Source organism: Phaseolus vulgaris, chromosome 2 (genome assembly GCF_000499845.2).
Source record: "Phaseolus vulgaris cultivar G19833 chromosome 2, P. vulgaris v2.0, whole genome shotgun sequence".
NCBI lineage: Eukaryota > Viridiplantae > Streptophyta > Magnoliopsida > Fabales > Fabaceae > Phaseolus > Phaseolus vulgaris.
This window is the reverse complement of record NC_023758.2, coordinates 19,955,742-19,971,817: the sequence shown is the minus strand read 5'-3', so window position 1 is coordinate 19,971,817 and position 16,076 is coordinate 19,955,742. Positions and strand designations below refer to the sequence as shown.

The following is a 16,076-nucleotide window of genomic DNA, read 5'->3' as shown; positions in this document are numbered from 1 at the left end:
AGTATAGTGTTCAAATATGCTATTTGTTAAAAGATGTGTTTCTCTATCTAGTAAGCAAAACATATATCACTTCCTTTCTTTGTGAAACCCTTAGTTAGAAGTGTCTACTTTCCAAGTAATACTCAAGTATAATCAAGAGTGATTGCGTTCCAAACAATATTCTAAGTTATCTAACCAATAGTGACTATTATTTCAAGAAATACTTAGGTTTTAGCCAATAATGATTGTTTTCCAAATAATACTTAATACTTAAATGTTTAGTTAGAAGTAAAACTTATTCAAATAGTCTTTACCATTAAACCAATTTAAAAACTTAGAATGTAAACATCGTTTTCTTTAAGTTTGTTTAAACTAGATGTTATATAAACTACAATCTACAATGAGAAACTTTTCAAACATGAAGCCTTTATAAACATTTTTAACAAATCGCGTGTCATATTAAAAACTTTCTTTATATGAGAATTAAAAAACAAAATTAATTCACCATAATCCATCCAACTCCTTCAATTCTCGAGCGAAATCTTTATATAGCTTTGTGTATATTAATATATATATAAATATACATAGTTGAGTATGATAAAATGGTTGTATATAATACTTCTCTATAATAATTTATCATTTTAATTTTATAGCGTCAATGAATTTCAATCTATATAAAATTTTATGTGACGTAAATATTTATTTATTGTAAAATTTATTATTCTTGCATGTTATGTCCATGTCCCTTTGGATGTTATATCGATTTAAAAGAATAAAAAAGAGTGAGAGAAAATTTAAATTTTGGTTATAAGAGTGAGTGAATAAACGACGTTGAAGTGATTGCTTTGGTTGCCACTTGAAGGTGAAGAAGGGAGATTAGAATCCTAAATGTGCATGGGAGTGTCCAAGTAGAGAAGAAGAAGAGAAGAAGAAGAGAAGAAGAAGAATAGAAGAAGAAGAGAAGACATTTAGACTAGAATAGAGTCAAACAAGAATGTGGTTTTTCCTTCGCATTTGACATAGATCGCGGAATTCAGTCAAATGCTACGATCTCGGCGCCGTTCCCCTTACGGCGCCTACCTCTGCGCCGTCATCTCCGCGGTGCTCCTCCTCCTCTCCGTCTCCCTCCTCTACTCCCGCCTATCCCGCTCCCACCCTCACTCCAACCACCTCCCCCGCCCCTCCCTCTCCCACTCCGCCGACCTCTTCGCCGCCGATGACCCCATCGACGAGGTTGACTTCGTTGACGAAACCCTAGACCCTCCTATCCTCCCACTCAACCCTTCTCCCGATTACTACTTCGACCCCCTCACCGCCTCCATTCGCCGGTCCTTCCTCTCCCCTCCCTCCCTCCGCCAATCGCACACCGACAACAACTTACCCCTCCGATCCGTCCCCGACCATGACCCCTCCAAGGCCGCCTTCGCCTCCGACGATGTCCCCGTCGATGACGCCACCAGGACCATGGTCACGCGCGTCGCCACAATGGAGGACGCGCTGCTCCTCAAAAACTCTCCCCTCAGGGACGGCTGGGGCGAATGGTTCGACAAGAAAAGCGTGTTTCTCAGGAAAGATAGAATGTTCAGATCCAACTTCGAAGTGTTGAATCCCCTGAACAACCCCTTGCTTCAGGATCCCGACGCTGTCGGCGCCACTGGGCTCACCAGAGGCGACCGCATGGTCCAAAAGTGGTGGATCCACGAGTTCAAGAAAGTCCCCTTCCCTGGTACAAAGAAGGTTCCACTTAACATCAATGTACTACCCACTCCCGTCACCAAAGTAGGCGCAGAACGCAGAACCTTGAATCATAACACCATCAACAACAACAATAATAATGAACACGAGATTATTCAGGAAGTTATGAATTCAGGTATCAATGGTGGTGAATCAAGCATTCAGAATGATGCTAATGTCATTGGTGCTAGGTCTCAGTCTAAGAAGAATCATATATATGCGGATGGGGATACTTGGGGTTACTATCCTGGGCTGCCGTTGCGATTGCCATTCAACACCTTCATGGATGCGTTTTTCAGGGTGGGAAAATGTGTTACCAGGGTGTTTATCGTGTGGAATTCACCTCCTTGGATGTACACTGTTCGGCATCAGCGTGGCCTCGAGAGTTTGCTGTTTCATCACCCTGCTGCTTGTGTTGTTGTGTTCTCTGAGATGGTTGAGCTTGATTTCTTCAAAGATAGCTTTGTTAAGGATGGGTAACTGTTGCTTCTCTTGGTCTAGCTTTTGCTTCCTTGCCGTGCAAGTTACTGTGTTTTTGAATTTTAAGGACTTACTTTTACCAGTTACAAAGTTGCTGTTGCTATGCCAAATCTCGACGAGTTGCTGAAGGATACGCCTGCTCACATTTTTGCTTCTGTGTGGTTTGAATGGAAGAAGACGGAGTTCTATTCCACTCATTACAGCGAGCTTATCCGCCTAGCTGCTCTGTACAAGTAGGTTTTCATGGTTGTCTTGGCTAGTAGGTGGCTAGCTATATGCTTATATTTGTATAATAATTTGGTGAAGTGCTCGACATGCTGATTGTGTTTAGTTCAGTTTTGCTCTGTGTGTTTGTGTGTAATATATATATGTAGAAAGAGATAGAGATAGATAGATAGTTATATAGATATATGTTGGAGTAGGCTGTGAGCTGATCGTTTCGGATGTTTTTTTTATTGGAAATAAATGTAAGGTTCAATTATGCCAATGCCATTTTTTTTTCCTGTTTTATCAGGTACGGTGGGATCTATCTAGACTCAGATATCATTGTTTTGAAGCCAATTTCTCTTCTTAATAATTGTGTTGGTATGGAGGATCGTGGTGCTGGAAGAGCTTTGAATGGTGCTGTAATGGCTTTTCAAAAGCACAGGTATTGTTTCCATGCTCTATATTTCCAGAATATTTTCATTTTCTAAACATGATTTTCAAGGAAGCTACTGAAGTGAGGGTCATTTCATGAATGTCCTAATTCTATTCTGTCATGGACTGGCTACATTAATTCAAGAGTTGTGGTTTTGTTTGTTCTCTTGCGTCTCAACAGGATAAGAGTTGGTTGTTGTTGGGTACTCTTTCCATAATATTTTTGTGTTAAGTTGGTTTTTATTTATTTTATATTCCTTATGAGAATTTCTTGAGAATGTGACAATTATGCATGAGTATGAGAAATCATAACATGTGAACATTTCTATCTTGTTCAATTTTGTTGTTGCCACCATAACTGTCATATGGAGAAGCACAACTTTATCTTTTGTCGATGTCTCTTTTATTTTTGAGTGCCTTTTTTTTTTCTGATTGCAGCACTTGTGTTTCCTTCCGTGCATAGGCATGGGGAGCAATCCCCTATGGAAATAGAGAAAAGAAAAGGATTATTTTACTGAAAATGAGCAGAACAATGTTTTCCCTTTTACAACTATGGCATTTGCTTGGTCGATTCACACAAAATACAATGTCCTATATACCCTTGTTTCCCCTTATTTATTTAACTAAGTTATCTTGTTGCTGAAGTCTTAACTTCTCTCCTGGCTTTCGAAATGCTCACTTGGGCTTTCCACTGATTCCTATCAACCAAGGCTGCATGTGCGTTCACTTCCATTTAACTGTTTGCTGTTGGCAGTTCACTTCCATTTAACTTCCTTTAACTAGCTCCCTAAAGTAGAATTCTGTTTATTATCATTAATACGGGGTTGAATGGAAGATGCAAATCTTGTATTAGGAATAGTAATGCGGGATATCTTGAACTTTTAGATACTACCACAAATTTCATTACAAGTATGGTTACATTTCAAATATCATGACTAAATTTTTTTATTAATTTGTAGACATTCTGATTGAAATGTGTTTCTCTATCCTTTTGTAATCATATAGAATGAGAGTGATAGATAGGTGCAAATGCAATTAATTTAGTGTTGGTCGTACTTTAAGATTGACCGTTTGTTATGCAGTTTGTTCATAAAGGAGTGCTTAGAAGAGTTCTATATGACGTACGATGATACCAGTCTGAGAGGGAATGGTGCTGATCTGTTGACGAGAGTTGCACGGAAATATTTGGCAGAGGAGAATAAATCTGTCAACAACTTGAAGTTGAAAGTAGAACCCTCTTATATTTTCTTCCCTGTTAGTTCTCTGAACATATCAAGGTAAATTGACATTTGCTTCCATGGATTAGTACTGAATAATAAAATTACACGTGTTTGCATTTTCACTAGCTGGCTTTATTGCTAGAATCTAATTAGGAGAGTAATACTGCCTTGGTTTTTTGTTTACTTTATTGTGTTTGTGTACCTTATTTTAATTAAACTGTAAACAGGTACTTTATTGCACCGACAACAGAGACTGATAAAGCTCAACAAGATGTGCTGCTTGAAAATATCCTGCACAAATCATTGACATTCCATTTCTGGAACAGCTTGACATTTTCTCTCATCCCTGAACCAGATAGCCTTGTGTCTAGACTTTTTAATCATGCATGTATCCGATGTTTGGAGTTACTATGAATGTCAACCTCCACCAATTTTGTCTCGAGATTCCACTCAGATTACAGTCCAGAAAACATCGGCAGGGTCTTGTTCATGCAGTTGTACAATTTTATTGTGTTAGTGAAGAAGCACTGGGTTGAAGTCCACCTCTAAAAGATAGCTAAGATATACAGAAAAATTTGTAAAGCAAAACTAGCATTATATAATGATAATGTATTAGTATCTGAGTTTATATTAGTCTGTGAGAGCATGTTATTTATCATTTCTTCATTTTTTAATAAATTATTAATTTCTTCATGTGATGTTCAATACACTGGAACTATCTTTAGCTCTCTAGTTACCAACAAAGCAAACCTACTTGTTTGAGGAGAAACTCTATCATTAGGTGATTTCACGTGGGTTCTACATAAAAAAGAGAATGAGCAAATTTTTTAAGCTAGACTGCAGTGAAATTTGTTTAATAATGAAATCGTCCAATTAGCGTTATTTAACACTGTCCTGTCATTAACTCGGTTAGCGTGGTGGTTTATGTTACTTATGAATTATTAGGTCTTTTAAGTTTGAAATTTCATCATAGGTTCATTTGCGCTAAAACGATGATTATAGTTTTTCATGTCCTTCATACTTATCTATACCTTCAAAATGTCAGATTGCTCATAGCTGTAACATAGAACGCACTGAAGATTCCATCCTTTTGAAAGGAAATAGAAAATGTTTTTGAAGACAAAATATGTATCCTTATACATTTTGAAGACATTGATTCGTAACAGACTAACCGTTTTGGACCTCTGCAAGGAATGAGGCCAGGTTACTGGATGGTCACTGGAATACTGAAAGTTCTCCTGAAAAATTACATGTTCAGTCAGCTTTACATTTGGCATATAATATGTTCTAAAATTAATGGATTTTTGTTCAGTTTAATCTAAAGTAATTATTGCTTGACAGTTTCTAAGAGCTTTTTTGTTAGAAAATAATTTTTGAAACAATAATTAACTAGTAAAGAATGGGTAGTTTTTTTATTTTTTATGATAGTGTTGTTATCAAGCCATCATCATTCATAATATCATTCATTTCATTAGTGACAACATTATGAATGATGGTACCAATTAGGAAAAGTTTTAAGTGGTAGTTTTATTTATTTTTTCTTCCCTCGTATCAGGAGTTGCAGTGCTATCATATGGAAACTGTACGGTACTAATGAATGCACGAAAAATAAGGTTTAAAGCAGATTTTATACCTACCCATGGTTTCAAGATGTACTCTCTTTCACATTTGTTTTGCTTGAGGTTGTCCCCGTGGTTCTTTCTCTTCTCAGCTAATATCTTTCTTCAAAATCCTAGTTTCACTTTCATACTCCTTCTATTCAGGTTGCTGTTCACTTTCTACGTGAAGCTTCTCAGTATTTGCAATCAAAAGAGGTCTGACCCCGCACTTCTTAACAATGTCCAACCGTTGAGATGGACCCTTAAATTTAAAGATTACTCTCAGTCTTGGGTTATTGGCATCATAGTACAAGCTTAAATCCTTGATGTCTTGCGGTATAGAGGCATTAAAAGTGGGATAGTAGCATATAAATATATGATCTGAATTAAAACCTCTTGGCACCTGCATTACAGTTGTGCAATGGCCAAGAAAGGGAACACTGGGGCCAGAGTAGGAGGCAGATTTTACAAAGTGATAACAATTGATATCTGGATCATACCCTTCATAACTGTTCTGTTGGAAACCACCAATTACAAGGCACAGAGCAAAACCTAAGAACATCGAGTCAACAAACCACTCTAGAGGAATTTCCATGTCCAGTGAAGAACTTGTTGATTGGTAGCTGAACCAGTCTGGGATTTCAGTTCCTGGCAAACAAATAGAAATAAGAGGACCAAGAGGTGTTCTTTCTTTCAAAGAAGTATATGCTGCCTCAAAGGGCGAATCTGCAATGATATTGTTGCGCGACTTTTGGTCTAAGTTTATGCAATTATAATAGAATGCATATCTATCTTCTATTAAGATATTCTTTGTACTTTGAACAATCGTGAGTGATCTGCAGTCAGCTACACACAATGATTGCAGGCATTGTGGGAGCTCTGGTAGAGCCTTGAGCTTCTTGCACTCAATTAAGGTGATCTTTCGCAGACGAACTAGATATTTGATGCTTATGGGCAAGCTTTCAATGTCACATCCACTTACAAACAAATCTTCCAAAGTTGGCGGAAGCTCTGGTAAACACTGAAGCCTCGTGCACTTTGTTAAGGCTAGTTTCCTCAGATGTGAAAGATATTTAATGCTTTCAGGTATGCACTTAATATTGCTTTCACTTAGTGAAAATTCTTCCAAGAATGGTGGAAGCTCTGGTAGAGAATGAAAGCTTTTCCACTTAACCTGAGGAAACTTCTGTAGTTGAGAAAGACCTTTCATGCTCACAAGATGTGGATCGACTTTAATTTCATTCAAAGATGGTGGATGATCCTGTGGAGACAAAAACTTCTTGTGGTTCATTAGGGCAAGTTTTCTCAAATGAGAAAGATCTTTGATACTTACAGGTAAGCACACAATATTACTTTCATCTAAGGATAAGTCTTCTAAGGATGGTGGAAGGCTTGGTAAGGACCGCAGCTTCGTGCACTCAGTCAAGGTAAGTTTTTTTAGACTAGGAAGATCTTTGATGCTTGCAGGTAAATTTTCAATAGTGCTTCCTTTTAGTGATAAATCTGCTAAGGATGACAAAGTCCATAGTTCATCCATATTTGGCCTTTCAGAGGAGGATACGAGAGGTAAATCCTCAAGTTTTGGTCTTTCAGGAAAATTCACCAGTTTTTTACAGGAATGAAGAACCAAAGTATAAAGCTTGTTATTGCGCCAAACTGATGTTGGCAATTCTTTTATTGATGTGCCTCTCAAATTCAAGTATTCCATGTTCTCCGAAGTCACAGAAAACTCTTCAAGAATTGAACAATCTCTCATATTGAGAATTTGAAGAGATTTTAAGTGAATCTTGCTTGTAAGATTCTTGAGTTTGTTGCAGGATTCCAGATTCAAGTAAACAAGCTTGTTCAGATGCTGCCAAACAGACTCTGGGAAATCTGCTATTGCTGTTTCTCTCAAGTCTAGGCGTGTCATGTTCTCTGAAGTCAATGGAAACTCATCAAGACTAGAACAGCGTCTCAGAATGAACATTTCAAGAGAAGATAAGTGAATGTTTCTTGGATGACTCTTGAGACTCTTGCAGGATTCCAAGTTAAACAGAAGAAGCCTCTTGACATGTTGGATAGATAAGGGAATATGAAGCAGACTAGTGCAATAGGAAACATCTATAGTTTCAAGATTTGGTGCCTGAGATAAATCTGGGAGCTTAGTTAAATTTTTGCTGGCACGGAGGTTGAGCTCTTTCAAGCTTGGAAGACTCTGCAGCAACAAAGAGTGAAAAAAAAGGCTTTAATAGCACAATCATGCAACTTGACCTGTTGTAAAGTGAAATAAATTACCTTGATTCCATCCCAAAGTTTCTCAACGTGGCTTTCCATCATGGAAAGCACAACAAGGTTGTCAGGACAAAAAGTTGATGGCAGAGACTTAGAAGGGTATCCATCCCATTGTAGGTACATTAATTTATTAGGCAAGGATTCGAGACCTGAAGGAAGGTGCAAATTGCATTTCCTACCCCTCCCCATATAGAATTTGAGAAATCTCATATTCACCATCCTTGAGAAGGTCTCATAGTTCAGTAGCAGGACTCTTACTTGAGACACATCTAAGATTATGCCTTCAACTGCTTCAGTTCCCTGACAAACAAGAATTACAATTAATAAAAAGTGTCACACCTAACCAGATTTGCAGCATTTTTCAAAAAGGGGAGTCAGTATATCTTTCTTACCCTGTTATTTTTCAATACATCATAGACTTCTTTAAGATCCCACAATCGGCTACGCCTTCCAGGATCATTGATAGATTCCTGATGAACAATTTCCCAACCCATTTCTTGTATCAATTCATGCATACACACGTTACCTTCATCAGAAAATGTTATAAGACCTTTTTCTAGAAGCACTTTTATACCAATATATGCATAGAAACCACAAATATCGAGTAGCCTTATAACATTTTCTTTATTTTCTCCTCGGAAAAAGCATGCAATGTCCAGGAACATGTTTTTTTGTTCATAATCTAATCTATCATAACTCCATCTCAAGACATTCTGAATTTCTGCATTAGGAACCTTCTTGAATTTTCTCAGAGCATTGTCCCATTGCTGCTCATTTCTGGAATGAAGAACTGAACCTAAAACTTTTAAAGCCAGTGGATTTCCATTTGCATGATCAACCGCCTGTTTAGATAGCATTTCAAAGCCCCTTTCAGGATAAGTTTTGCCGAAGGAATTTAAACTAAAAAGCCTAACAGCATGATGAAGGGACAATCCCTTAACCTCATAGATTGCATCTACCCCTCTGCTAAGGACATGCTTGTCTCTTGTAGTGACAATGACTCTACTACCAGATCCCAAGCAATCATGTTGTGCAGCAAGATATTCCAGTTTCTTTGGATCGTCCACATCATCAAGCACTATCAAAACCTTTTTTTGTCTAAGCCTCTTCATAACAAACGTAGTTCTCACTTTGGAAGTGCTTATATGGGGATTCACATCTTCTAATATCTCAGAAAGAAGTTTATTGCGTAAATAATCAAGTCCTTGCTTTTCATGTTCTTCCTTCACATTTGCCAAGAAGCAACTAGCTTCAAATTGAGATGATAATTTGGCAAATAAAGCGCCCGCAATGGTTGTCTTGCCTAATCCACCCATACCCCAAATTCCAATTATGCGAACTTCTTTTGACCTTATTCTTAATAAAGATTCAATAGGAGCAAGATTTTGATCAATTCCAACAAGTGTTTCTTTTACTTCAGTGGGATACATATGGTTTAGTTTTTGCATAACGTCTTTGACAATTTCCCCAATGAGTTCATACTCCGTCCTAATATGCATAAAAAGAATATATGTAAGGTGAAATGCGCATCACAACATGAAACAATCACAAGTGCTTTACAGTATTTTCAGAAGTGAAAAGATGTAATTCATCTTCCCATAATATTGATTTGACCATCCAATTACCTTTTCAAAAATTTAAGGACTTTGTTACTGTTACTGAAATCTCTCTTCCACTATTTGTCCAAACTCGTACACTTATTGATTTATCTGGTTAGCATAGTAACTCTAAATATGAATGTCTTTCAAGAAAGAAAATAAGACTGGGGATTTCTAAAGGAAAAAAGTATATATGTTACCTAAAATTCTTTAATTCCCACCCAACTATATCGGCCACTTCAGTGAGAGCAGCTTTCCATTTCTGCAACATGGCCATGTTTTGTTTAACATCTCTTTGATATTTTTGAAACGCCATCCCGTAAGTTCCAGTCTGCTTCCGTACATGGGAAGGATCAATCTTATAGAAAACAGGTATCACAGTGTGTCCTCCACGTTTCTTGAGTTCAAGTATTTTGGCAAGTTCACGCAAGCACCAGGTGGAGGAAGCATAGTACTTGGAGAGAACAACCAGAGATAGGTTGGAGTGTTTGATGGCTTCAAAAATAGAGGGAGAGATCTCTTCCCCTTTGTGAAGCCTGTTATCTATGAAGGCTTGGATCTTGTTGTGCTGAAAGGCTGCATAGAGATGGCTTGTGAAGCCGCTGCGCGTGTCCTCACCTCTAAAACTGATGAAAACATCGTGTCTTTTAAGAGGTGCTGTAGAAGAGAAAGAGGAAGAAGAAGGCTCAGGTGAAATTTTAACCATTCTGGGTGGACATGAGCATGATGATGATTGTCTAAGTCTGGTGCTGCTTTTGATACCCCCATCTAGCATACTGCTGTTTGAACAAGGTAAGGTTGCACCAGTTCTGTGATTGTTATCTTCCAATATGGGCGTGTCAATGAGGTAAACAAAATTTACTTCTTCTCACTGTGATCTTTGAATGAGTTGTTATTTTTGCAGCCACATTCTGCATGTTAAAAAAGAACATGTAATTAACAGGAAACGGAAGAGCTTCATTAGGTCAAGTCAACTATAGCATTTCAATTTGGAAACAAAACTACACTTTCCGAGTTCAAACTTTCCGGTGTGCTTGTTGTATTGTTATATTATTTGAAAAGTTAATATTTCTATTTAATTAAATATAAAAAAAATATTTAACATTAATTCAGTGTATATAAAAACAAAATATTTACAAATCAGCATTGAGTTTTACGTAAGATATGACAATCAATCTTTATATGCTTTATTATTTCATGAAACACTTGATTTTAGGGATAGCAGAATTGTTGTCTCGGTATAAAATGATTGGTTTCGTATAGGGAACTTGAAGATCTTAAAGGAGATAGTTTGTTCTTTCTTGGATGGAAAAATCAATAACAAACTTTCTTGTTTAAGGGCAGGTGGCTCAATCATAATCACTATAAGCTTTTAATAGAATAAAATTATTATCGTGGAAGAAGATACCAGATCTAGGGGCATTATTTAAGTATTTAAGTATGCGGAAAGTTGTTTGTTAGAGATCCTTGGTGGGTGCTAAGACGAATTGACTAAGATTGTTGACACAAAAAGCAATGTCAAGTCTTGTATTAGTGAGATATAGCAGTAATCCAATAAGTCTGCGATAGACGAATGATTCTTCTTCATTCAGTTTGACTCCTTTGTTAGCTGAGAGATGAGAAAAATGCACCATTGGAGTTAGCACACAAGCATAATCTAACATTCTAGTTTCTTGAAGAAGATCTAAAGTATGTTTTCTTTGGATGAGATGAAATACAGTTTTGTTCTGAGCCACTTCAAGACCGAGAAAATAGGTGAGATCACCTAAATTCTAGATCCGAAAGTCACTACAAGAAAATCATTAAATAGAAACCAATTTGAGAGACAAAAAATAATTAGTTGTTATATTGACTAATTAGATACTATTTTAGAGACTAAAATAATTATTGGTATATAAATTAGTTTCTATTATTCATAAATAGTTTCTAAATTGGTATCTAATTAACTACCAAGGTTTTAGCTACCAACTTTAGAATCTAAATAATTTGTAGCTAAAACCTAGGTAGCTAGTTAGACACCAATTTAAAAACTATTTATCAATAATAAAAATTAATTTAGGTATCAATTTTTTTAGTCTCTAAAATAATATATAATTTAGTCAAAATATCAACTAATTTTTTTTTGTCTCTAAAATTTGTTTCTATTTAATGATTTTCTAGTAGTGAGTGTTGATCCAATAAGTGAGTTATGTGATTGATCATCATAGGGTTGTTTATAGTGAGCACAATGTCATCCACATAAACAAGAAGAGCAGTTGTTGTGTTGCCATCAAGTTTCAAGAATAAAGAATGGCCAACCGAACAAATGACATCATTGTGTAAAAGTAAAGTATTTGATAGCTTGCATACCTTTGGCGTCCAACTTGTTGCAACCGATAAATCTCTGATGTTTACAGACGTTGTCACCACTTGGAACAACAAGACCAGGTGGAGGCTTCATATATACTTGTTCAAGGAGATACCCATGAAAAAAAAATTATTAACATGTAACTGTTTTAATATCCAATTATTGGTAGCAGCAAGGGCTAACAACATACGCATGGTGGTTAACTTGGCCACTGGAGCAAAAGTATCCATGAAGTCCAAACCTTCAAATTGTGTGTTTCTTTTTGCAACCAATCTAACCTTATATCTCTCCATAGATCCATCATATTTGTGTTAGTATACCCAACGATAGGCAATAGGAACTTTTCTAGAAGGAAGAGAAGTAATTTTCTAAGTTTGGTTTGCTTCTAGGCTTGTATTTCTTCCTTCATGTCTTGAGTCTAGCAAGAATGCTTAGAAGCCTTTGCATAATTGTGTAGTTCCATATCTGATGATATAGATAAAATAGTGTTTTTAAAATGATAGGATAAAACACTGTAAGAAAGAAATGATTGTATACGGTAAATGGAACTCACACTGTTTGTAATTTGAAAATCCTCAAGGTATGTTGGTGGTCTTCTCTTGCAAGTAGACCGTCTAGGAGGGGTGTCTAAAATCTCATTGGGAGTTTTTTCCTCCACATTGTCACAAACAACAACATCACATTGTTAAGGTTGCAAGACAAAATTATCATAGTTTTATTCATAATTTTTCGAAATAGGTAGAGATAAATTGTTGAAACTCTTGCAAGCATCAACATTCAATTTATATTGAAATTGATTCTCATAAAATATTACATGTCTTGACCTCAACTTTGTGATTTTTAAGATTAAGAAAATATAACCTTTAGTATATGATTGAAAACCAAGAAAAATACCAGGAACAACATGACTATCAAGCTTTTTTCTATTTGCAATAATAGTGCTAGAATAACATAAACACCCAAAAACACGTATCATGAAAATGTCACAAAGTTTGCCATAGATTAGGTATACAATTTATTAAAAAGGTTGCATGTTGAGAAGGAAAATTCTAGAAAAGAGAGGGCATATTAGCTTGGAAAAGTAAGACACATGTAACATTTAGAAGGTATTGGTGTTTTCATACAACTATTCCTTTGGTTGACAAGAAATTTTTCATACCAAACTTAATTCCATTATCAGTCTAAATGGTTTGAACAATAGTTTTGAAATGATTTTCTACATATGTAACAAAATTAATAAGATTATTTATGAACTTAGATTTTGCATGCATAGGAAAAAAAAAATCTTGTAAAATGAGAATAATTATCTATAACAGTTAAGATTATTTGTTATTAAAATGCATAGCTCCAGAAAGATTGATAAATACATTATGACCATTAGGCAATTTTATGTGAATAGGTTTAATGCGGTGATAAGACGAAAATTCAGATAAAGAGATTCAAGCATGATCAATGACACCATAATTTAATATTCAAAGATATATAAAAGTCTTTAAAGAGTGAAGATTAGGAATATTACCATTTAGTAATAGATCAAATATCTGGTTATTTGTGTTGAGAAAAAAAGATCTAACTTGATTCACTTGTGCCGAATTTCAAGGAATATTGTTGATAGTCTACTTGAAGAGTTCAGAGAGAATTTGATACTGATGTGGTGTAAGAAGAACATCTCAAGGTTCAATTCCATTTTGATTCCTCTTGGGTAGATTCTCACCAGGGACAATTATGTTATTAATTTGTGAAGACTTCCCAATGTAGAACTTATGGTCTCGAGGATAACCATGTTTCTTGTAGCAAGAGTCTATTATATGCACATTCCTCCCACAATGAGTATAATTTTTTTTATTAATTATCTTTTTAGAGAACTTATTGTCTTGATTAGTAAAACCATTTTTTCGATAACAGACTGACTCAATGTGTCCATTCTTCCCATAATATGACCAGGTAACATGAATAACATTGTAACTAACCTTTTTGAAATTGAAGCATTGTTAGCTAATTGTCTTTCTTGTTGAGCCACAAAATAAAAGAGAATTCGTTATAAGAGGTAAAAGTTCCATAAAAAGAACATGTGATCTAATGTTATGTTATTGGTAATTCAAGCCACAAAGAAATTGCATGACTTGATCATCTTGTTTTCTTTGACAAATAATGAAAGAAACAGAACAAGAACATTTCATCTGACAGTTCAATTCGGATCAAGTCTAAAGTTTTCAAGTTTGTCCCAAATGGTTCTTAGTTTTGTGAAATACTCAGTGATTTTGAGATCACCTTGACTTAAGGAGGTGACCTCCATTTGTAAATCTAAAATACGCGAAAGGTCTCCTTGGGAGTACCATGTTTTCAAATTGTTCCAAATATATGACGCCATATCAATCAAAATGATACTTTGTCTAATAGGAACAAATACAAGTAGACTAACCATGAGTCAATCATATTTTTGCAGCGACTCTAAAAAGAAAAATTTGGATCTTTCTTTGTTGGTCTAGGGTTTGTACCAAGAATACATTCGATTTTGTTCTTCGCACTTAGAGTCGTAACCATCAATCTACTCCAAGAATGGTAGTTTGAAGAATCAAACTGACGAGACAAGAGGTGTGATCGGATTTTCATTAGGATGAAGGTCGAGAAAACTTTATGTCAATTGTTCTTCAACCATATCTAAATGTCAGAAACATAACTCTTCAAAATAATAACTCTAATACCATAACAAAAACTATTGTGGACGATCTAACAACAACAATGTGGAAACTGAAACACTCAAAGAAGATAAGTGTCTATGTTGCATAGACAAGTACATAACTTGCACCCAAGATTTTGAGTAAGCAAGAAAAAGAAAGAAAAAGAAAGAAAAGAAACATCTTGTAGATGAAAGAAGAAGAATATTCATTATAGAAAATTATGCTTACTCATAAAGGAGTTGTCCATATAAAAAGGAAAGCCGAAAAGGAAAAAGGGGGCATTAAACAAACACAATAGACCCAGAGGAAAAGAAGTCTAAAAACAATTTAACAAGACTATCAAAAGGCTAACATAATAGTCTATAGTACCATAAAAAATCTAAGAAGACCGTCTATCAGGACCATTAAACAGTTTAATGAGACCATCAAACGATCTAACTAGACCGTCTAATCACAGTCTATCAACACCATCTAATGGTCTAACATGACTGTCTACTAGTGCTAAGAAACGGGTCTAAGAGAACTATCTCAAAAAAAAAAAAAAAATACTTTATCAATAATTATTATTATTTGTTATATGATTTATAGAAGTTTATTGGTCAACACAACTCTCAAACCACTACTCTTGTCCATCATTAAATGTGTGATCTTGTCCATCATTAAATGTGTGAAGAAGTTGGAGATTAATCAATCTGTAATTGTGGACCACCAGAACAATATTTTAGTCATGACTTGGAAGTTTGAGACAATTTTTACTAGGTATGCTTATATTTTTCAATTTATTATTGAAAATTAATTCAGCTCTGTATAGAATCAAAATTGATTAAGATTATAAACGCGTCCCTCTCTTGCTATGTACAAATTTCTCCTAGAAAACGCGTTTTTCCAAGAAGGATGTTAGTGTCTCAAAACTTGACTTTGAGAAGTCTTCCAACATGAAGCTCGATTGCTAAAAAATGCATAACTGCTTATTAAATTATTTTTCTGAAGAAAACAACATGTTGAATTTTATGCAAACATGCGCGTATATGCTGAATCAGTTTTGACAAATATTTGTTAGGATTTACATACTACTTTCTTAGAAAGCCAGATTAATAGTGTTCTTTGTTCTTCAGTATTAAGGAGATGATGAAAATAAATAAGAATTCATCATCAATTGATCATAATTTTCAAGCTAATTATTGTAAAATAGAAATATTGCAACTTAACTCTCTGAATGATCTCATCTCTAATTTTAAAATAAACATTTACCCTTTTTACAATGTGTTTGGATAAACAAATTTATAGCTGTTGGAAGATTAATGCGGTGAATTTGGATTATTTTCATTTTAAATTATTTCACTTTTGAAATGGTTTCTTTAAATTTATTAAATTTTTAATTTTTCTAAAGTATTTAATTATCACTAAATATAAACATTTACGTTGATAAGGGTTTTTTATGGTTCACATCGGTTAATGTATTTTTAGTTAATGTTGAACCTAATTATTTCAGTTGATATAGATCATATTTACTTATTCCACGTTAT

At 35.2% G+C, this 16,076-nt stretch overlaps 2 protein-coding genes across 3 annotated transcripts; one reads left to right on the top strand and one right to left on the bottom strand.

The window, feature by feature from the left end:
- Window positions 1–775: 775 nt before the first annotated feature.
- LOC137810867 (uncharacterized protein At4g19900) lies at window positions 776–4,745 on the top strand. The gene is made up of 5 exons (XM_068612344.1): window positions 776–2,189; window positions 2,277–2,426; window positions 2,708–2,842; window positions 3,915–4,109; window positions 4,280–4,745. The coding sequence occupies exons 1-5, from the start codon at window positions 1,021–1,023 to the stop codon at window positions 4,464–4,466; spliced, it is 1,836 nt and encodes a 611-aa protein (XP_068468445.1). The 5' UTR covers window positions 776–1,020; the 3' UTR covers window positions 4,467–4,745.
- Window positions 4,746–5,109: 364 nt separating this feature from the next.
- LOC137810866 (disease resistance protein RPV1-like) lies at window positions 5,110–10,436 on the bottom strand. Of its 2 annotated transcripts, none has more exons than XM_068612343.1 (5): window positions 9,723–10,436; window positions 8,317–9,412; window positions 7,928–8,224; window positions 5,686–7,847; window positions 5,110–5,290 (listed from the first exon to the last, which is right to left on the bottom strand). In XM_068612343.1, the coding sequence occupies exons 1-4, from the start codon at window positions 10,295–10,297 to the stop codon at window positions 5,808–5,810; spliced, it is 4,008 nt and encodes a 1,335-aa protein (XP_068468444.1). In that variant the 5' UTR covers window positions 10,298–10,436; the 3' UTR covers window positions 5,110–5,290; window positions 5,686–5,807. The 2 variants fall into 2 exon arrangements, with proteins under 2 accessions (XP_068468444.1, XP_068468443.1); XM_068612342.1 differs by having other exon boundaries at window positions 5,690–7,847.
- Between the last annotated feature and the right edge of the window lie 5,640 nt (window positions 10,437–16,076).